Source organism: Globicephala melas, chromosome 10 (genome assembly GCF_963455315.2).
Source record: "Globicephala melas chromosome 10, mGloMel1.2, whole genome shotgun sequence".
Classification (NCBI taxonomy): domain Eukaryota; kingdom Metazoa; phylum Chordata; class Mammalia; order Artiodactyla; family Delphinidae; genus Globicephala; species Globicephala melas.
In genome coordinates this window covers 6,059,040-6,081,321 of record NC_083323.1, presented here as the reverse complement: position 1 = coordinate 6,081,321, position 22,282 = coordinate 6,059,040, and the positions used below count along the sequence as shown (strand labels likewise).

At 49.7% G+C, this 22,282-nt stretch overlaps 1 protein-coding gene across 23 annotated transcripts in view; it reads right to left on the bottom strand.

The window, feature by feature from the left end:
• Positions 1 to 22,282, bottom strand: part of TTLL1 (TTL family tubulin polyglutamylase complex subunit L1) — a 37,498-nt gene that overhangs the window by 8,816 nt on the left and 6,400 nt on the right. For 5 of the 23 annotated variants that reach the window (XR_009565363.1, XR_009565368.1, XR_009565366.1 and 2 more), the window contains 8 exons: positions 20,120 to 20,316; positions 19,704 to 19,844; positions 16,802 to 16,918; positions 10,355 to 10,563; positions 8,487 to 8,667; positions 7,215 to 7,349; positions 6,344 to 6,452; positions 1,205 to 1,348 (listed from right to left, as the gene is read on the bottom strand). Coding sequence is in view for 2 of the 23 variants with exons in the window: in XM_060305743.1 (XP_060161726.1) it covers positions 1,205 to 1,348; positions 6,344 to 6,452; positions 7,215 to 7,349; positions 8,487 to 8,667; positions 10,355 to 10,563; positions 16,802 to 16,914 (891 nt within the window). In the remaining 21 variants the exon portion in view is untranslated. The remainder of the gene's footprint in view (positions 1 to 1,204; positions 1,349 to 6,343; positions 6,453 to 7,214; positions 7,350 to 8,486; positions 8,668 to 10,354; positions 10,564 to 16,801; positions 16,919 to 19,703; positions 19,845 to 20,119; positions 20,317 to 22,282) is intronic. The other 18 variants (XR_009565370.1, XR_009565378.1, XR_009565376.1 and 15 more) reach the window with 10 other exon arrangements.

Below are 22,282 nucleotides of genomic sequence, written 5' to 3'. Positions count from 1 at the left end.
CTTGAAGTCTGAGCCCAGGCCCCCCCACACATCCGCACCGTGACGCCTGAGACACCTCTCTCCAACCGCTAACTAGACTAACTAGACCCTGGGCTTTTCCCCGCCGAGTCCTCCCTGTGGGCCCGAGATGCAGACTGAAGGCACAGGCAGGGCTCATCAGCGCTTGGTGACACAGGAAGAGCTCGATTCAAGGCACAGCAAAGCCAAGGTGTCCACTGACGGGTCACCTTTCCTGTCCATAATTTTCTTTACACAGTTGTTTCAACAAAGCTTTTCACGTACAGGGGAATTAGTATAAGTTGGCAGTTTCAAAGATAAAAATGGGAGAGCAAATTCCCCAGCGGTCCAGTGGTTAGGAACTGCCTTGGCCCAGGTTCAATCCCTGGTCGGGGAAGTAAGATCCCGCCAAGCCGCACAGCGCGGCCAAAGGGGGAAAAGGAAAAGTGGGGAGAGAGGGCCTTAATCTTCCACTGAGAAGGTTTCACATAAATTTTTTCACACACGTCCACCTCGCTGCCAAACCCACATCACACTTTCTCCAGAACAGCAATCTCCCCGCGTTTCCGACTCCAGCAAGCGCAGCTCTTTTCACAGCCCCTCAACGCCGGTGTGTGGGCACTACTGCAGTCTGCCCACCGCTACCTGCACCAGAAATAGCGGCCTGCGTGCTGGTGCTCCAGGGTTTATCCTTTGCTTTCCCTTTGAAAATAGATGCACACCTGCTTTAGAACGGTGAAACGAAACACAAAACCTTCAAACCAGACAACAGATATGAGACTTGAGTAAAAAAAAAGGGAGGCTCTCTCCAGCCCTAAATGTCTATGAAATAGCAAAGCAGGAAGCCTAAAAATCGGGAGGCTGCTGAAAAGTCCATCTCCAAAGCATCAGCTCATGACAAAACACTCATTCTTGACTCAGTGGGCACAGAAGAGCCGACGATGACGTCACGAGGTCCCTGCCCTTCTGTAGAGGTTCCAGGGCCATGGCTGCAGCAACACCAGCCAGGAGCCAGCCCCTCTCCCTTCCCGAGACCACCCTGGCCCCTGGCAGACGTGTAGGAGGTGAGACCATAAAAACAGCTATTTTTAACAAAAGAGCCACCTGCACCCCCAAATCCCAAACTCTTGCTAGGCCTGCGTGGTCTCCTTCGCTCCCTCTGCTCCCAGGGCGCCCCGCCCCGCCCCCCAACACCCCTGGGACTCACCGCCACAGCCTTCAGGGACTGCACGATGATCCAGTGGATCTCGTCGAACAGCCTGCTGGTCACCTCCTTGCCTCGGGTGCTCTCCAGGTAGAGTCGCAGGTTGTGCACCGTCCACTTGCCCCCGTGGATGTGGTTGTAATCCTCCTGGCCACAGAAAAGGGGATGGGGCCCCAGGCAATGCTCCCAGAGGAGCCCAGCGCTTGCTCTCACCCTTGTGCATTTCCTGGTGCCCCTTGGTGTGCGGGGGAGGGGGCCGGGCGAGCACCCGGGAACAAAGCGGATGCGCCCTGCCCCTTGGGGATCTGGGCCTCCTACACATGCGATTTTTTAAAATACAGTTGTCCCTCGGTATCCACAGGGGAGTGGTTCCAGGACCCCCCCTTGGATGCCAAAATCCTTGGACGCCTAAGTCCCTTATATAAAATGACATTGTATTTGCCTGTAACCTACACACATCCTCCCCATCTCCTGTGTACTTTAAATCATCTCTAGATTCCTTATAATAGCTAATGTGATGTAAATGCTATGTAAATTGTAAACACAACATAAATGCTACAAAAATAGTTGCCACTGAGCAGCAAATTCAAGTTTTGCTGTTTTGGAAATTTCTGGAATTTTTCTTTTTTCTGAATTCTCTTTGTTTGGTTGCTTCTCGCAGCTGGCAGGATCTTACTTCCCCAACCAGGGATGGAACCCACGCCCCCTGCGGAGGAAGCGCAGAGTCTTAACCACTGGACTGCCAGGAAAGTCCCTTTTCGAATATTTTCAACCCACGACTGCTTGAACCCACAGATGTGGAGCCCTGGGATATGGAGGGCCAACTAATCAACTCTGCAGTATTCTCATAATCAATGCTTTATCCCTCGCAGTGCGTGCTGTGGAGGGAGTGCCACCCAGACACCCCTTCAAGATCAAGGCGCTCCTCCTTGCAGCAGAGACCCTTTCAGGGAGCTGCCCTTGGTTAAGAGGACCTGCCTAGTCCAACCCCTCCTCGGGCAGCCCACAGCCAGTGAGGGGTTGGTGCCTGGGTATTGGCCCCTGTCTCCGTCTGGGACAACTCTTCAGGGGCACCCAGCTGCAGAGCGCGCTGAGGTTGGCTGGGGCCCCTGCTGCAGCTGTGTCCCCACTTGACCCCCCTCTGCCCGATCCGGCTCCCCCCAACTCCTGGCGTTGCCCACGACATCGTGCCCCAGTAAACCTCCTGCACGCTCATCTCTGCCTCTGTTTCCTGGAGAAGCCAACCTGGGACACACCGTGCCCCGGGCACGATGGTTTAAGAGACCCACACGTGAACCTCCCTCACAGCATCCCAGCTGTCTGAGAGACTCGGGCTCAGAGAGGCCCCGTTACTTGCCCAAGCTTTCATCCTGGCTGTGACAGAGCTGGGACCTTAGCCCAGGGTTTCCAATGCCAGTTCAGTGCTCTTTCTACTTCTCTGACTCTGAACATTAATTCTCCACACACTGCCCCTTTGGAGGCAAAAAGCTAGAAAATACTGACGTGTATTAGAAAGTTATGAGACGGAGATTTCATTTTCTAAGTAGAAAGTTGGTAACTGTGAACTAAAACAAAATCAGCCTAACAAGGAACAAACTCAAAGCAGACTCTGTTTACACATAAAAGCCAAGAATTATCCATATCTTTAAAAGCATCTTTTCAAGGTCAGAGACAAATTCCTTTTACATGTCAGTTCTTACTAAAATGCCTCAAAAGATGAGGTGCCCAAGCTTGTTCACCTCAAACAGGCTCTCAAATATATTATTTGGTGTTTGTATCCCTAAAAAAAAAGGACTGTAGCCCTAAATAAATTATAGGAAAAACTAGGCTAACTGTCCAGCAATACCTTTTCTTTTCCTATATACAGATTCTTTTTACTATCAAGAAAAAGTTGTTTACTTAAAAAAAAAGTTCCAGAGGCATAAAGTGTACACTTTATGAAAACACTGTCTTACATGTGCATAAATATAAAAAGTATAGATACAGGGCTTCCCTGGTGGCGCAGTGGTTGAGAGTCCGCCTGCCGATGCAGGGGACACGGGTTCGTGCCCCAGTCCGGGAAGACCCCACATGCCGCGGAGCGGCTGGGCCCGTGAGCCATGGCCGCTGAGCCTGCGTGTCCGGAGCCTGTGCTCCGCAACGGGAGAGGCCACAGCAGTGAGAGGCCCGCAAAAAAAAAAAAAAAAAAAAAAAGTATAGATACAAAGTAATGATCCAAAAAGCGCCTGCTTTTTGGCAGTAGGAAAGTTATTTTATCAGAGTTATCTCAGAACATTTTTCTCCTATCAACGTGCAAACACTGCGCATTTCAGGACCCACCCTGCACCCTGGGAAACCCGCCAGCAGTCGTGGTTAAGCCAGCCTCCTGGCAGGCCCCAAACCCCACTCCCGCACTCTCAAGGCAGCACTGAGGTCTCCTGACCTTTCCTGACACTCAGTCCTTTGCAATCTGCCCCTCTGGCTGGACTCTGAGCTTCCTGAGGGCAGGGATGTGTCTCATCATCCTGCCCGAGAGTGCAGGGTGGTGCTCTGCCCCCAGGGGCCCTCAGTGGACAAGCAGATCCACCGGTCCACAGCATTTCTGTGTTCAATATAACATCTATTCTCTACGCAATGCTGAAGCTTTCATTCAAGGGTGAAACGGACGTTTCTCGGAGTAACCTGTTTCTTACATTAAAAAGCGAAGCATTTAGAAATAGGAAGAACGTGGAGAGCACTGCTGCTTCCGGTGCACGTAGAGATGCCAGGCTGAAGACAGCCTCAGCTCTCTCCTTCTGTCTTTTATGCTAACACATATATATGGAATTTAAGAAAAAAAAAATGTCATGAAAAACCTAGGGGTGAAACAGGAATAAAGACACAGACTTACTAGAGAATGGACTTGAGGCTATGGGGAGGGGGAAGGGTAAACGGTGACAAAGCGATAAAGAGGCATGGACATATATACACTACCAAACGTAAGGTAGATAGCTAGTGGGAAGCAGCCACATAGCACAGGGAGATCAGCTCGGTGCTTTGTGACCGCCTGGAGGGGTGGGATAGGGAGCGTGGGAGGGAGGGAGACGCAAGCGGGAAGAGATATGGGAATATATGTATATATATAACTGATTCATTTTGTTGTGAAGCTGAAACTAACATACCATTGTAAAGCAATTATACTCCAATAAAGATGTTAAAAAAAAATACTATATATAATACCATTCAAATGCTAAGCAAAGGAAACCCGGTATAGTTATATTGTTTTCAGGGAAACTAGACCATAAGGTAGTAAGTATTGTTAGAGATAAATAGGGTTACTTCATAATAATAAAGAAAGATATAACAATTTTGTATTTTTATATACCTAATAAGAAAGCCTCAACATATATAGGTGAAAAACTGACAAAAGAAAATAGGTCAATTCGTGCGATGAATTGGGAGATTGGGATTGACATATATACACTAATATGTATAAAATGGATAACTAATAACCTGCTGTATAAAAAAATAAATATAATAAAATTCAAAAAAAAATAAATAAATAAAATGGTTTATTTTCCTTAGTGATGGAAATAGTGACCTCGTGTTTGATGTCCTGAGAAGGCTCATCAGATGGGACCCTCCCAACTTCAGTCTGGCCCCCCCAGGGTGAGGCGGCTTAACAGGCCAGCACATCATGCCCTGTCCTCGGGGCACCAAGGGGACTGGAGGTCGGTCACTGTCATTTCCCACCCCTGCCCAGACTTCACAAAATGTGCTACTTGGTTATGAAGGGTGTGGCGTCCCCAAATGGCTGACAAGTTCTGTGCTGTGTCACCTGAGAGACCATTTCCCCAAATTCTTACGAGTAAGGCCTTGGCTGAGTCACCCCTTCCCCTCTAGCTGTGAGCACCGTAACGGCAACGCTCTCTCACTTTGCTCGCAGGAAAACCCGAGGGGCAGGTGAACTGGGGTCAGCCCCACAGGGAAGCCAGTTGCCACGACCAGGACGGTAAAAACCAGGGCTCCTGTTTGAGAGGGAGGCTGGGTGACTTGCCCAAGTCACCCAGAGGTTAAGTGATGGGCACGGGATTGGGCCCAAGCTGGTCTGACCAAACCTTTCAGTAGTTTACTCAGAAAAGCTTGTTTTCTATCAATATTTACCCTCTTTCTATTCAAATGATAAAAAGACTAGGGTATTCAGGCTTCCATTCAAGCAAGACCCAAATAGAAGAGTCTTTCCTATAGAAATGAGACCTTCAGGCCTTGTTCGCCAGGACTGGATTATAGCCCCAAAGCCTGCACAGAACCTACCACGTCCTGTGTCCCGGCCTCCGCTGGCCTCTACAGGGCCCTCTCACTCTACCCGCCTTGCATGGGGGCTCCAGCTGCCCCAACTCCTTTCAGCTCCTGCGATGCTCCTTCCTGTCATGGGGCCTTGGCACGTGCTATGCCCTCTGCTAGAATGCTCTTTCCACTCCTCCACCCAGGGAACCCCCGCTCAGACTTCAGCTCTCTGCTCAAGGCCACTTGTGCGCGGCGGCCTCCGACCACCTGGACTACAGGCCCCTTCATTCCAAGCTCCTCCAGGCCTGCATCTCTACCTGCAGAATGCGCATCTCAGTTGCAGTGTGATTATTTGATGACTGCCTTCCCCCCACAGGCTCTAGGCTCCATGAGAGTAGGGGTGAAGGAGGTTTTTGCCCATAATTGTAGCCCTCATCATGGGACCAACCCAGACAGATGCTCAGTACCTGGTCTTTAACTGAATGACCAAGCACAGGTTCTCTCATATAATCCTCCCACAAGCCCCACAAGGTAATAATATTATCTCCTCTTATAACTCGAGAGACCCAGGCTCCAAGAGTCAATGAAGTTGCCCAAGGTCCCAGAACTACTTGAATGCGGGACTTTCTCCAAATGCCCCACCCCCCGTGGGACAAGCACACTGGATATTTGGGGTTCCCCCTCCCAATCAGTGCCAGAGCATCTTAAATACAACTCTTATACCAACCCACCCTCTCCTGCAAATAGAAAAATGAAGAAACCCACAAAATCCTCATCAGTGCCAGGGCATCTTAAATTCAACTCCTGTACCCACCCAACCCCTCCTGCAAATAGAAAAACAAAGAAACCCATAAAATCAGTCCATTTCCTTAAGCTCAAGGGAAAAGAAACACTTACCCCGTGTTTCTGAATGGCAACGTTGGTGAGATGAACAAACATGTTGTCCAGCTCACTGGTACTCGGGGTGTATTTTACTGTGCAAAAGCGGCAAAATCCAAGTTTATACCTAAGTGGGAATTCAGATCAATTCAATACTCTGAGGACAAGCGTAAACAAAATATAACACTTTTTTTTCTCTTAAAAGAGCTGCTTTTTGTTTTAAACTTTTTAAACAGCTGCTTTGTTATTTTTTATGATTCTTTTTACATAATAGCTTTATTAAGATATCATTTACGTGCCATACGACTCATCCACGTGAAGTGTCCAACTCAACGGTGTTTGGTGTATTCAGAGTCGTGCAACCATCACCACAATCAGTGTTACATCTGCATCACCCCAGAAAGAAACTCTGCGACCATCAGTAGTCACTTCCCAACCCTGGTGTTGGGCAAACACTAATCTACTTTCTGTTTCTACAGTTTTGCCTCTTCTGGGTGCGTCATATAAACGGAATTGAACAACATGTGGCCTTCTGTGTCTGGCTTCTTTCTCTGAGTATCTTTGTAAGGGTAAAAGAGTTGCTTTTTGTTTTAAAGATTCACATTCGTGTCAAAGTTACTGCCTTACTCAACATGGATCACATGCCAGGCACTACGCGTACAAGGAGTTCGACCAACCCTTGCAAGGTCTCCGAGGAGTAGGAAGTATCGTGTCAAAGCACGGTCTTTTTTTTTTTTTTGCCACAGCGCGCATTATGTGGGAATCTTAGCTCCCCAACCAGGAATCGAACCCGGACCCCCCGCAGTGGAAGCCAAGTCCTAACCACTGGACCACCAGGGAATTCCCAAAACTCAGTCTAAAGAAATGGAAACAAAACTCCGGCTCTTACATGTAGCAGCGCAGTGGGCGGTACGTAGACACCAGAACATACAAGCGCAGGTCAAACTTCCTGCCGCCGATTAGTAATGGGTTGTTAATGTACAGAGAGATCACGTAGGCTTCCTTGGTAGACTGAGTCATGAACCTGGGCATGTCAAAGTCGAGGTTAGATGCAAAGACCAGAGGTCTCATAGAGAACAGACTTCTGGTTGCCAAGGGGGAGGGGGTCAGGGAGGGATGGATTGGGAGTTTGGGGTTAACAGTTGCAAACTGTTATACATAGGATGGATAAACAACAAGGTCCTCCTGTACAACACAGGGAGATATATTCAAATATCCTGTGATAAACCATAATGGAAAAGAATACAAAAAAGAATCTATATATGTATAACTGAATCACTTTGCTGTACAGCAGAAATGAACACAGCATTGCAAATCAACTGTACTTCAATAAAATAAATTTAAAAAAAAAAGACCAGAAGTCTTTAGTCGGCTGGTGACAAGCTTGCTGCCTCTCATTAAGTGAGAGGCCAGTTCACGGGGAGAAAACGAGGGTGGGGGGTATCCACAGAGGAACCCCCGGGTGCTGGCATCATGCAGTCAGACTTAAATGCGGGACACAAGGAGGCATCCCTGCCACTCCTGGGAATTCAGGGGAGCCATCGGCCCACCCGGAAAGGATGGCACCAATGGTGGCCTCCAGGCACTTCCCGGCAGTTAAGGACCTCGAAGAGGCAAAGAGTGAGCCTTAGAGTAAACCTCCTGGTGTCCTCCGTTCTGAGGGGCACCCAACCCAGAGAGGAGACCTGACTGACGGTCACGTAGGTCTTCTCTACGCTGACCGCACACACTGCCTGGCGCTCGGGTCCATCCCCACCTCGGCCCCGTGAGGCTGGTGCTACTTGTGTCCCCAGTTTACCCGGATGAAGAACCGAAGAGTCTATACAACAAAACTCAGGTGGTGAGTGTCAGACAGGGGTTCAAGCCCAGGCACCCAGGTGTTAAGCATGTGCTTCGCCACCTCAGAAGCACCAGGACTGGACGGGTCTCCCCCCAGCTTTCAGGACAGAGAGCGGCCAGCGAGGCTCCCTGCTCCTGTGGCCTTACGCCAGTTTACCCACCATCCCCAGGTGAGATTCTACGACTGGTGACGCTACAGTGGCCACAGAGCCTTGTCCTGCTGCCACGTGTATACCTGAACAAATGCTGCACACCTGGAAAAGCAAGCAAGGGCCCCCCCTCCACCCGTGGCAAAGCACACGCAACGGGCTCCCCCACTTACGAAGACGTTTTGCTGTCCCGGGACCACTTTTTGATTTGCGAGAGCTTGTTGATCAGAAAGATGCCCTTTCCCTGGGCTTTGCCACAAGGTTTCATGATCCAGGTGCTAGAGGGGCTTTTCCTGAACTCCTCCACGAACAGGTTGTAGTCGGCAGGCAGCATGTAGGTGACGGGGACGAAGTCTGAGGGTAACAGAGAGGGGACAACGGTGAGCCAGCCCGCCGGGGGCCACGGACAGAAAGATGCTGCCACTGCCTCTTCAGGGCCTGTTTCGCTACCTCATGCCCCCACCCAGCATCTCACAGGGCAAGGGCTTCTGCAGTTCAATCCCGGTACAACGCAGGCGAACCTCATTTTATTTTGCTACACAGATAATGCATTTTTTACAAACTGAAGGTTTGTGGCAACCCTGCGTGGAGCAAGTTAATCGGCACCATTTTTCCACAGCATTTGTTCACTTTGTGTTTCTGTGTCACGTTTTGGTAATTCTCACAGTATTTCAAACTTTTTCATTATTATCATGTTTGCTATGGTGATCTGAAATCAGTGATCTCTGATGTTACTACTGCAAAAAAATTACAACTCACTGAAGGCTCGGATGATGGTTAACATTTCTAAGCAATAAAGTATTTTTAAATTAAGGTATGTCGGGACTTCCCTGGTGGCGCAGTGGTTAAGAAGCCGCCTGCCAATGCAGGGGACACGGGTTCAATCCCTGGTCCGGGAAGATCCCACATGCCGTGGAGCAACTAAGCTCGTGCGCCACAACTACTGAGCCTGCGCTCTAGAGCCCGCAAGCCGCAACTACTGAGCCCACGTGCCACAACTACTGAAGCCCGTGCGCCTAGAGCCCATGCTCCACAACAAGAGAAGCCACCACAATGAGAGGCCTGAAAATCGCAACAAAGAGTAGCCCCTGCTCGCCGCAACTAGAGAAAGCCCACATGCAGCAACAAAGACCCAATGTCGCCAAAAATATAATTAATTAAGTAATTAAGGTATGTACATTGACTTTTTTTTAAGACATAATGCTATTGTACACTTGACAGACTACAGTTTAGTGTAAGGATAACTTTTACATGCAGTGGAAAACCAAAAAATTTCATGTGGCTTGCTTTTATTGCGGTATTCGCTTTATTTTATTTTAAAACTTCGTTCTTTTTATTTGTTTACTTATTTATTTGGGGCCACACCATGCAGTTTGCAGGATCATAGTTCCCTGACCAGGGATCGAACCCGGGCCCCTGACAGTGGAAGCGTGGAGTCCTAACCACTGGACCACCAGCGAAGTCCCATTGTGGTAATTTGCTTTATTTTGGTGGTCTGGAACTGAACCCACCGTACCTCTGAGGTCTGCCTGTAATGAGTTTTCTCTTTTAGCTGTGTGCTAAGTACTTTACAAATCTGTATCATTTAATCCCCACAGTAAACTGTAAGATAGGTATTGTTATCATTCCCATTTATCAGATTAGGAAACGAGGCCCAGAGAGGTCACTTATGTACTTTTCCCCACGTGTGCTAAAGGGATTCTGAAATTACCCAACAGCCCAGCTTTTCTCACCAGACGGGGCAGGGACGCACTGTGCTCCCCAGGCATTGCTGGACACAGTAATGGTCCCTCCTGGCAGTCTGTAACTCAGGGAGTGTCCCCCACGCCCACCACCTCCTGTGCACATTCCCAAGGCACTCACACAAACTCAGATTCCAAGTGGAGCCCCCTCCCCCAATTCTGGAGATGCCTGGAATGAAAGAGGTGCCCACAAACACGTTCATCCCTCAAAGCCAACAGTCACCATCTCGCGGTCTTGTGCCACTGGAGAATACTCCACTATCTATTTAAAACGTGAGGCCGGTGGAAAGGACACAAACCCAGGTAGAGGTATTTCCCACTTTCGTCCTTCTCTGCCAAAGGACTCCCTTCCTTCTCCAGCTCTTTCCTGTATCTCTTGATGTTTTTCACCATCAGATCCTTCCGCGTCAGTTCATAGTGGTTCGGGAAATGGTTGACTATTTGATCATCTGAGAGCCGGTAGCCAGTCTCAACACTAAAAACATTGCGGATGGTTTGCACACTCATCCTGAAAGAGAAGCACAGAAGGGATGTGCAGGACAGAAGCTCAGAATGTGTCCATGTGGAGGCGGGTGTCATTAAAGCCCGGGGACTCCTGACCAGGAAGCACGCTCCCTCAGAGCTTACCTGTCCCCAGCCCGGCACCGAGCCAGGTGCCTGGCCCACAGCAGCAGGCTGTGTGTCCGCTGACTGTACCTCAACTATCTGAGGCAGGGGCTGTTTTGACTCTGCCCTGATTGGTTGTACTCTCTGGCACAGAGTAGATGCTCAATAAATGTTTATCAGTTAATGATAACATTGATTTTGATACCCAACTAATGAAAGTCAGACTCTGAAGTCAGGAAACTCATTGACTCAATATCTGCACCCAAAGTCAGGAAGGACAGGGACCCCCTAAAACCAAAACCCCACGGACTTCCCTGGTGGTCCAGTGGTTAAGAGTCCGTGCTTCAACTGCAAGCGGTGCAGGTTCCATCCCTGGTCAGGAACTAAGATCCCGCAAGTCACGTGGCAAACCCAAAAAATTAAAAACAACAAAAAAACAGGGGTTATTTAAGGACCCTGAGTTGGCATGTGATATTCTTGGAGAGACCCCTGACAGGCCAGCTAAACCGCGAAGCCCCCAGTGAAATGAGAGTTGAAAGAGAAATAGATTCCTTCTCATCCTCTAAGAAAGCCAGTCTCCCTGCCACACCTGTCTGACTTCCCTAGCCACCCCCAGAGAAGCAGGAAGGACAGAAGGGCTGGCACCCACAAGGGAGTCCTGGAGTCACAAGACAAGGCAAGGTCCTCTCTGTACTCCCTGCCCCCAACCCGCCCCCTCCCCATAGCACCAACCAGAGGGTTTCTTTTGATTCCATAATCATTAGAACAAAAGGATTAAAAGGATTAAAAAAAAAAAAAAACCACACTGTTTATTATGGGAAAGCTCAAACACACGAAGAAGTATAGAGAAAAGTGTAACAGAAGCCCGTAATCCAGCTTCAACAGTCACCACGAGGCCAGCCTTGCTTTGCCTGTACCTCACAGCACTGGCTTATTTTGAGGCACTTCCCAGATACCATATCATTTCATCCAAATTATTCCTGTTAGAATCTCTAACCGTTAAGGACTCCTTTTTATATTATATGATATGCTATTTTACACTGTTATCACAACTTAAAAAAAAAAGGAGCGCAGCCAATTCCATTTTTTTTTTTTTTCCTGCACCACGCAGCTTGCAGGATCTTAGTTCCCAAACCAGGGATCGAACCTGCGCTCCCTGCAGTGGAAGCGCAGAGTCTTAACCGCTGGACCGCCAGGGAAATCCCAGGAGCAGTAATTCCTAAATATCATCAAATATTACTCAGTGTTCAAATCTCCCCAGTTGTCTGATAAATATTTTTTTACAACTTTTGCAAATAAGGGCCAGGCCTTCTGATTAGTTGTTCTCTCTCTCACACATCTCTTTAAATCTATACATTCTCCCCCACCCCTCCTTAATTTTTTTCTAGGCAATTTATTTGTTGAAGACACCGGGTATCTGTTCTGTAGGGGTTCTCACAGCTTCCTTATTTATCATGCTCCCCAGGGCCCTGTACTTCCTGTAAGTTGGGAGTCAGACCTAGAGGTCTGATGAGCTGCAGGCTGATGGGGGCAGAGCTGCGTCCCAGGGTGGCATCCAGCCGGAGAGCCTCTCCCTTCGGGATGTCAGTGACTAATCAGCTGCACTGCCCAATAGAAAATGTGACCCACAGCTGAGTCACATAGTGAATTTTCTAGTAGTCACATTAAAACAAAAGTTAAAGGGGGACTTCCTTAGTGACACAGTGGTTGGGAATCCGCCTGCCAATGCAGGGGACACGGGTTCGATCCCTGGTCCGGGAAGATCCCACATGCCGTGGAGCAACTAAGTCCATGCACCACAACTACTGAGCCCGCGTGCCACAACTACTGAAGCCCGCACACCTAGAGCCTGTGCTCCGCAACAAGAGAAGCCACCACAATGAGAAGCCTGAGCACCGCAACGAAGAGTAGCCCCCGCTTGCCGCAACTAGAGAAAGCCCGCGTGCAGCAACGAAGACCCAACGCAGCCAAAAAAAGTTAAATGAAAGAGGTGAAAGTAATTTTAATGTATCTTATTTAACCTAATATATCCCAAATATTATCATTTCAACAAATTACCAACATAAAAATTTGTGATGAGGAATTTTACATTTGTTTCTTCGTACTAAAACGGGAGCGTACGTCACACTCCGGCACATACGTCTCTGTCTGGACCAGCCACACTTAAGTGTCCTATTGTCCTGTGGTCAGCGGCCTCCGTCCTGCACAGGTGTAGATCCTTAGGCCATGAGGGGTTGCAAAACAGTAAAATTCTCCTTTTTCATTCCGCCTTCATTTATCGGCAGGAATATTTCTACAAGGAGAAACTTCCCTTCGTCAACAATTTAGGTAACCCATGAATGGTTCGTACAGGGAAGACTGAGTAAGTGTGTGACTCTTTCCCTTTACCAGTTTTCAAAATAGTGAGCTGGTTCCCTACCACCCGCAGACGTGTGGTGAGCTGTGTTCTGGGAACCTATCACTGCAACACGAATTACCCAACGTTAGCTACTTAAGACAACCACCATTTTATGATATCTCGAGGTTTTGTGGGTCAAGAATTTGGGCAGGGCTCAGCAGAGCGCTCTGCCCCAGGCAGCACTGAGGTCGCTGGGTGGGATTCAGCCGGCTGGTCTGGGGGCCCCGAGAAGGCTTCTTCCACATCCGGCACCTTGGCAGGCGTGGCTGGAAGGTGGGTGCAGCTGCAACTTCTCCAGCACAACGGCCCCGGGACGGGCAGGCTTCTCACGTGGCAGCTCAGGGCTCCCGCAGGGGGTTCCCACACAGGAGGAGGAAGCTGCTGGTTTCTTAAGGCCTGTATCACACTGACTGGATCACACTGCCTGCATCCCACTGGCCAAAGCAATCACAGAGCCCACCCAAGGTCAGGAGGAGGGGAACGAAAACCCCATCTGCAGAAGGAAGTGGTGTCAAAAACTCTGTGGCCATTTTAACGTGCCACAAATTATGTGGGGTTTTGTTCCGTTTCAGTTCTTTTGGGGGGCATTTTTATGAACTCATAGATTCAAACATGATTCATGAGTTTCAGTCTGCTGTCATTATTCTTATGGAAGCTCTAGGTGTCCCTATTTGGGGCAGAAGGAACTCTGCAAGCTGTCTCCTGAGTTTTATTAACCTGAATCCAGCAGGCCTCGACGACGTCCTCGCTTTCCCTTAAGACAAGCTATTCCAAGCTCACCTTGTACAATTCTTCCTGAGGCCCAGCATCAGGCATCTCTCCAAGGAACAAAGGACCCTTTGTTATAAATAAATGTTCACCTACTGTGTAGCCTGATTGTAAAAAGGGTCCCAACTGTCCACCCCTCAACTCCCATCGGGAGGTGAAATATATTTCCCCTTGAACTGGGGCTGACCTAATGCCTTTCTTTGGCCAAAAAGAAGGGCAGAGTGATGGTGTGCCATTTCTGAGACTAGCCCCGAAAGGCCTTGAGAGCTGCCACCTCCCTCTTGGGCCCCCGACACCACCACGAGCCCAGGCTAGCCGGTTGGAGGGATGTGAGGGATTTGTGGAGAGAAGCCCCTGTCGTCCTAGCCAAGGGCATCCTAGACCAGCCAAGCCTCAGATGACCCACCAGGTGACAGCAGATGTGTGAGTGAAGTTCTGCCAGACCAAAAGAACCGCTCAGCCAAACCCACAAACTCCTGTGCAGCAAGAAGTGGTTGTTGTTTCAGGCCCCTAAGTTTGTGGTGTTTGTTACTCACCATCAGTTCGGCAATGGATAACCCATACACCCCCTCCAGGAGAGCCAGTGTTTACCTGTTTCTCACTCCTTCTGCTTCCTGCCCGCATGCAAGCTGTTTTCGCATAGTTGTTATCAGAATACAAATACAATTTTGTAATATGTTTTTCTTCACACTTACTGTTATTCAGTTTCCCAAACTGCTTTATAATCATCGCAATTATTTCAATGGCTGTACCGTAATCCACTTGGTTAATCTATTCACCTTTCCCCAACCAGTTAATGTTTAGTTGTTTCCAATATTCTTCCCTAACCAATTTTTAAGACCCGACAGGACACTTAGTGCTTAAAGCATGAGCTCTCAAGATATCTCAAATATCCAAACTTATCATACCGTTTAGCTCTTTTCTTCTCCGTCATTCTCTTGTTGGTTAAGAAAAGCTCCAAAACGCTTCTCGGCATGAAGAAGCAAGCATTCAAATCCCCACCCCCCCCCACCCCCATCCCTGGCATGTGACCCCCTGCCCAGAGAAGCCGAAAGAACGCGCTGAGTTCTGCTGGGCCCCACAGCACTGGGCAGTGGGACACCAAACAGCAAGTACAAAATACTGTCCTGTTCAGCCTTCTTTTCAGAGCTCCCATGAAACAGGGCTCTGGATAAAGGATTTCACTTTACCTTTGAGAAGAAAGAACGTAAACTTGACACTAAACCATACACAGGCACTGAACTACTCCATAAACACCCTTCCTCTCTGCAGTCCACACTCCTGAAGGGAAATTAGGTTGCAGTTTGTTTGTTTGTTTGTTTATTGGCCATGCTGCCTGGCTTGTGGGATCTTAGTTTCCCAACCAGGGATCGAGCCCAGGCCCTCGGCAGTGAACGCGCAGAGTCCTAACCACTGGACCGCCAGGGAGTTCCCAGGTTGCAGTTTAAAGGGCAGGTGACTTCACTGCTGCCAGGAGCAAAGCTAGGGTCACCTCTCCATCCACCGCTGCAGCTGGAGGCTGGGTGCTGCCTACTCTGTGCCCAGGCCCGGCCAGGCTCCGGGGATGCTGACATAAGCCAGGCCAGGTCCTCATTCTCCAGGGGTTCACAGTGACACTGGAAGAGGGGACAGGCCGGGAAATCACAAATCACGGCACTCAGCATCTGCTGCCACGGCACCTGAATAGAGCAGCCTGGGAGGGCGCGAGAGGCAGAGGTGGCTTCCAGGGCAGGTGTGCTGGTGCACAAAGGACAGTGGCAGCACATGCTGATGGGGTGCCCGCCATGTGCCAGGCGCTGCCCCGAGTTCTGTGCTTCACTGCTTCCTTGAAACCTCAAACAACGGTATTTGCAGAGAGAGGCCAAGTCCTCTGCTAACAGCCACACAGACGGCAGCGGAAGAGCCAGGGCTGAAGCCACGCGTGGCTCTGGCTCCAGGGTCTGGACATGTAACCCCTGGATGCACTGCGTCTCCAAATGGGGGGCTGAGGAGGCATAGAAAGCGTAGCACGTACACAGACGGAAAAGAAAGACCGTTTCAGCAGCGGGTCAACAGGGGAAAACGCGCAGCCCGCTGCACCGGCGGGGACCAGGGGAGGAGCGGGGAAGGGAAGTGGCTGAGAGAAGCCGAGTAACGTCTCTCAAGGTGGCGGCAGGGAGAGTGAGTCCGGGGCGGGGGATGTACAGGGTGACAAAGCCCCTGCCGACCCCGACGTGTGCCCCCACTGGCCCCCTGCCCCCTCAAAGGTTCACTGCAGTGCTCTGGACCCAGGAGCGGCACAGGGTCAGCCAAATGTTTAGCTGAGGAACCCAGCAGGGATGTGGAGGCCGCCCCGAGGGAGGGAGCAGACCAGGCCTGGACCAAGGAGGACACAGGACCTCACCCTGAGGAAGTGAGAGGCGAGGAGGGGGGTCTAGGAAGCCTCCAGGCTCCTCGCGGGTGGTGCCACCCGGGACTCAGGGCCCACACACTGCTTTTCCAGCCTCACGCATTTCTGCGGTTTCTCAGCCAGTCCAGCCGGCACCCTCTTGGCCTAACGGGAGGGAGGTGAAAGGAAGTCCCGAGCCCTCCCCACAGCCCTTTCCCCAATCTCCTCCCCACACCACCCCACAGGATGCTGACCTCCCCAGCGCACCCCGAGGTGCCAGGCAACAGGGCACCACTGTGACCAGCACGAACTGGAGGCGGGTGGGGCTCTGGTTTCTCACCCAAATTCCCACTGCCGTGTAACCACACTCAGCCGTGCTGAGACATCCCGGGACCTCCTGATAACCAGGAGCAGGGGACGCTCCACCACGTACACTAACCCAGGGCCTTCTCCCCGCGCGCACGAAGGGCCCGGATGAGCGAAGTGTAAGGGGAGGCGGCACGATGGCGTGGGGGCGCCTGCACAGGACAGTCCGTGCGCCGGTATGGGATTAACCGCGCTGATAAACGGGCTCTGGAAGACAACCAAACCCTGGTTTATACTTACCAGTAAAAATTCCAGTCCTCGTTTTCTGTCACTTGGACCCATCCTCTCTTTTCAAAGTTATTTATCAGCACCGACTTCTCGATATCAGTGACCCATTTCACTTTTCCTGCCATAATCCTGGAAGAGATCACCTTATCGGAGCCATGAAACTTAACAGCTCACGTCCCTTCGCCCAAAGGAGTCCTCTACACGAGGCGAGCAGACGTCCCCCACCCCCAGCTCAGTCCTCCCCACAGTGGCTCTCAGCCAGGGCAGCTCACCCCCGGGGGACATCCGGCAATGCCTGCAGCACTTCGCTTGCCAGCACTGGGGGTGAGGGATGCTGCTGGCATCTGGGAGCAGAGGTAGGGATCCTGCTCAACGCCCTCCGACGTACAGTATGCCCCCCGCCGGCCCCCGCCAACAAAGCATCCAGCCCCAAAGGCCAGGTGTGCTGAGACTGAGAATCCTCGTTAAGCGGCAAATAACGGCAACACACGCCGAATGGCAGCTGTGACTGGAACCACGAGGACAGGCACGAGGACAGGCACCACTGTGAGAGCGGAGGCAGCGGGGAGGCTGCCCTGAGCAGGGATCCTGGAGCTGGCTCCTGACGGGTGGGTGCGAGTACTCACCCCAGTCTGGGCACCCCCCGTCCCCTCAAGTTCTGCCTATCTCCCTGCTGCTTCCGGATTCGCTTCACCAATTCACTCTCTTTAACTGTGGGTGATCTTTTTTAATATCTATCTATTTGTTTATTTATTTTGGCTGCATCAGGTCTCAGTTGCAACACGCGGGATCTTTTTAGTTGCGGCATGTATGTGGGATCTAGTTTCCCCGACCAGGGATCAAACCCGGGTCCCCTGCTTTGGGAGCATGGAGTCTTAGCCACTGGACCACCAGGGAAGTCCCTAACTGTGGGTGACATTAAGTGTTTGTCTCACCACATCAATCCTGGTGAACAAGCAACGTGGCTCTCACTGTACTTAAAATACGCAGCCCCCTGGCCCTCACCTGCTTTTCCAGGTACATCTTGTGCCACCTTCTCCCTCACCCGCTGTTCCTGCCACATTGGACTTCTCTGCCCACCTCCTCTTCTACCTCAGGGCCTTGGCACATGCTCTGCCTGCAGCACTCCGCCCTGCTCTGCCTGGCCAAGCGACCGCCCACCAGTCTGCCAGCATAAGTGAATGTCACTTCCTCCACAAAGCCTCTCTGACTCTCCAGACCAGCTACGCAGCCCCTTGGCACCCTGCAGTTCTGTCCTTGCTAGAGGGCAGGAGCTGGCTTTCTTTGTCACTGCTTTGCACCCAGGGCCTGGCACCGTGCCTGGCATGCAGCAAATGATCACTTCAGAGAGAATGAGTGACTGTGGTCACAGGCCTGTCAGTACCACCATGTGACTTTGAGAAAGTTTCTGGACTTGTTTCCTCCTTTGAATTCTCATTTTCAAACTGCTGGGGCAGCCCAGGATTCCAGGCTCCCACCCCAGCGCCGACCAGAGACGGCTGCATTTGTTACGCTTCTGTGTACCTCTTCACAGAAGGTGAAGGGCTTTCAGGAAGGGCTTCTGTGAAAAACTGGGCTTGAAAGCCGGGGGACCTGAGGAGCCTCGAGGGCCTTTTATGAAAGGAGGCACCTCCCCCATGGACTTATAATAGCTTCACGTTTGGGGCAACTTAACCGGGCAGAAAAGGCATGGGACGTAGAGATGGGGACCCAGGTATGTGTTGCTTGGGAGAGGAAAAGAGAAGACACTCTCATGATAGAATCCACCAGGCGGAGCTTGGGGTGCTTCCACCCAGCATCAGCCCACTCCCTCCTCGTGTTGCCCAGCAAGGCGGGTAGTATCATCGAGGCGGGACTGTGGTCAAGCATAGGTCCCGGAGCTTGGGTTTGAGGCCCAGCTCCACCGCTCACGAGCTGTGTGACTTTGGGCAAGTTACTTAACCTCTCCGAACTTGTTTCCCCCTCTGTAAAATGGGGATAACAACAGTATCTATCCATGTCATAGGCTGGAGTGAGAAGTAAATGTGTGAACACGTGTAAAGCACCGAGAACGGTGCCTGGCACGTAAGAAGCACTCAGGAAGCATCTCATACGATTGTCATTATCCCCAGTTTTCAGATGAGGACGCTGAGGCTCAAAGGTTAAGAGCCTGTGTAAGAACAGACCAAAGGGACTGATGGTGGCTTGAGCCAAACCTAGGGTGACCCTACCCTAAACCTCTTTCCACACAGCCCAGCCCTTCCCTCTGTGAACTTGGCCTTCATCAGGATGATGACAACGCCCACAGGGTCAAAGTGAGGAATAAATGGACCGCTCTCTGCAAGCTCTAAGTGCCACGTGACAGCCACATAAGGTTGCTGACTGATCGGTCATGACCCACGTGCAGGTCAGCAGCCACCACACGGAAATGATGGCAGAAGCACCACAGAAGCCGAGTCCCCGTGTGCCGGTAACTCATGTCTGTACCGGAGCAAACCCCGCACGCCTCACACCCTCTTGCACTGTCCAGGCCGACTGCTGAGGGGAGTTTACTTTTTCACCACCGGTGATTTGCACATACTGCGTGTGTTACAAATTGAAGTTTTGTGGCAACCTTGCATCGAGCAAGTCTGTCGGCACCATTTTTCCAACAGTATTTGCTCACTTCGTGTCTCTGTGTCACAATATTCTTGTAATATTTCACACTTTTTCATTATTATATATGTGCTACGGTGATCTGTGATCTAGTGATCTTTGGTGTTACTACTATAACTCACTGAAGGCGCAGGTGATGCCTACCATTTTTTAGCAATAAAATTTTTAGTTAAGGCATGTACCTCTTTTAGACAAGTTGCTAACGCCCAATACAGTCTGCAGTACAGTGTAAAGATAACTTTTAAATCCAGTGGGAAACCAAAAAACTCATGTGACTTGCCTTCTTGCGATAATTCGCTTCACTGCGGTGGTCTGGACTGGAATCTGCAGTTATCTCTGAGGTCGGCCTGTATTTGATTTCAGTCTGAACAGCCCTGCATCCCTGACCAATCCTGCTCGTACTCTGCCCCCTAGAGTCCAACTGCAGACACAGGATTTCGGTGAGAATCACCCCCAAGCCAGGTAGCGCCTACACCACAACCCACACCCTGCACTTCAAGCGCCAGTCTCACTGGGCGACCTCACTCCCGCCACAGCTCCCACCTGGAGATGACGCAGAAGTAAGAGCAACAACACAGAATAATGATAAAGGCCATACTTTATACGTGTGCTGCACTTCAGTTATAAAATAGTCTGAAAATACTTCCAAGGGTACACTCCTAAACCCAATAAGGCCGATGGGGCAAATATTCTCACCTTCACTTTACTGAGCAGGAAATGGAGCCTCCGAGAAGGGTAGGTTTCCTCTCGGCCTCCTGCACCCTCCACCTGCTGTGTGGACAAGTGGTCACCAAGGAAAACATCTCAGCCCGGACCTACCATAGGTACTTATGGAGCCACCGGGAACATCCAATTTCTCTTCAGTTTCACCAAATTTTGACTCGGATTCTTACCTAAAATAAAATATACAAATGATTGGCACAAAAACAGACATAGGGATCAATGGAATAGAATAGAGGGCCCAGGGACTTCCCTGGTGGCGCAGTGGTTAAGAATGTGCCTGCCAGTGCAGGGGACACGGGTTCGAGCGCTGATCTGGGAAGAGCCCACATGCCACGGAGCAACTAAGCCCGTGCGCCACAACTACTGAGCCTGCGCTCTAGAGCCCGCGAGCCACAACTACTGAAGCCCGTGTGCCTAGAGCCCGTGCTCCGCAACAAGAGAAGCCACTGCAGTGAGAAGCCTGCACACCACAACGAAGAGTAGCCCCCGCTCACCGCCACTAGAGAAAAGCCCACGTGCAGCAACGAAGACCCAACGCAGCCAAAAAAAAAAAAAAAATGTATTAAAAAAAAAAGATTAGAGAGCCCAGAAATAAACCCACATACATATGGTCAATTAATCTCTGACAAAGGAGGCAAGGATACACAATGCAGAAGACAGTCTCTTCAGCAAGTGGTGTTGAGAAAGCTGGACAGCCTCGTGAAAATCACTGAAGTTAGAACACACCCTCACACTACACACAAAAATAAACTCAAAATGACTTAAAGACTTAAATATAAGACATGACACCAAAAAACTCCTAGAAGAGAACATAGGCAAAACATTCTCTGACATAAATTGTACCAGTTTTCTTAGGTCAGTCTCCTAAGGCAATAGAAATAAAAGCAAGAATAAACAGATGGGACCTAATCAAACATAAGCTTTTGCACAGCAGAGGAAACCATAAACAAAATGAAAAGACAACCTATGGACTGGGAGAAAATGTTTGCAAATGATGCAACTGACAAATGCTTAATTTCCAAAATATACAAAGAGCTCATACAAGTCAATAACAAAAGAAAAACCCAATCAAAAAATGGGCAGAAGACCTAAATAGACATTTCCCCAAAGAAGACATGCAGATGGCCAACAGGCACAAGAAAAGATGCTCATCATTGCTAATTACTAGAGAAATGCAAATCAAAACTACAATGAGGTAACACCTCACACCAGTCAGAACGGCCATTATCAAAAAGTCTACAAATAACAAATGCTGGAGAGGGTGTGGAGAAAAGGGAACCCTCCTACACTGTCAGTGGGAATGTAAATTGGTGCAGCCACTATGGAAAACAGTATGGCGGTTCCTCAAAAAACTAAAAACAGAGTTGCCATATGATTCTGCAATCCCACTCCTGGGCATGTATCCGGAGAAAACTAATATAATTTGAAAAGACACATGCACCCCAATGTTCATAGCAGTACTATTTACAATAGCTAAGACATGGAAACAACTTAAATATCTATCAACAGATAAATGGATAAGGAAGATGTGGTATGTATATACAACGGAATATTACTCAGCCATAAAAAAGAATGAAATAATGCCATTTGAAGCAGCGTGGATGGACCTAGAGGTTATTATACTAAGCAAAGTAAGTCAGAAAGAGAAAGACGGATATCATATGATATCACTTATATGTGGAATCTAAAATATGACACAAATGAACATATCTATGAAACAGAAACAGACTCACAGACATAGAGAACAGACTTGTGGTTGCCAAGGGAGACAGGGTAGGGTAGGGAAGGATTGGGAGTTTGGGATTAGCAGATGCAAACTACTATATATAGGATGGATAAACAACAAGGTCCTACTGTATAGCACAGGGAACTAAATATATTCAATATCCTGTGATAAACCATACTGGAAATAAATACGAAAAAGAATATATGCATGTAGAACTGAAACACTGCTGTACAGCAGAATTTAACACAACATCGTAAATCAACTATACTTCAATAAAATTTTTTAAAAATTAGGGGGAAAAAAAATTAGGGGAACTTCCCTGGTGGTCCAGTGGTTAAGAATCCACCTTCCAAGGCAGGGGATGCAAGTTCGATCCCTGGTCGGGGAACTAAGATCCACATGCCGCAGGG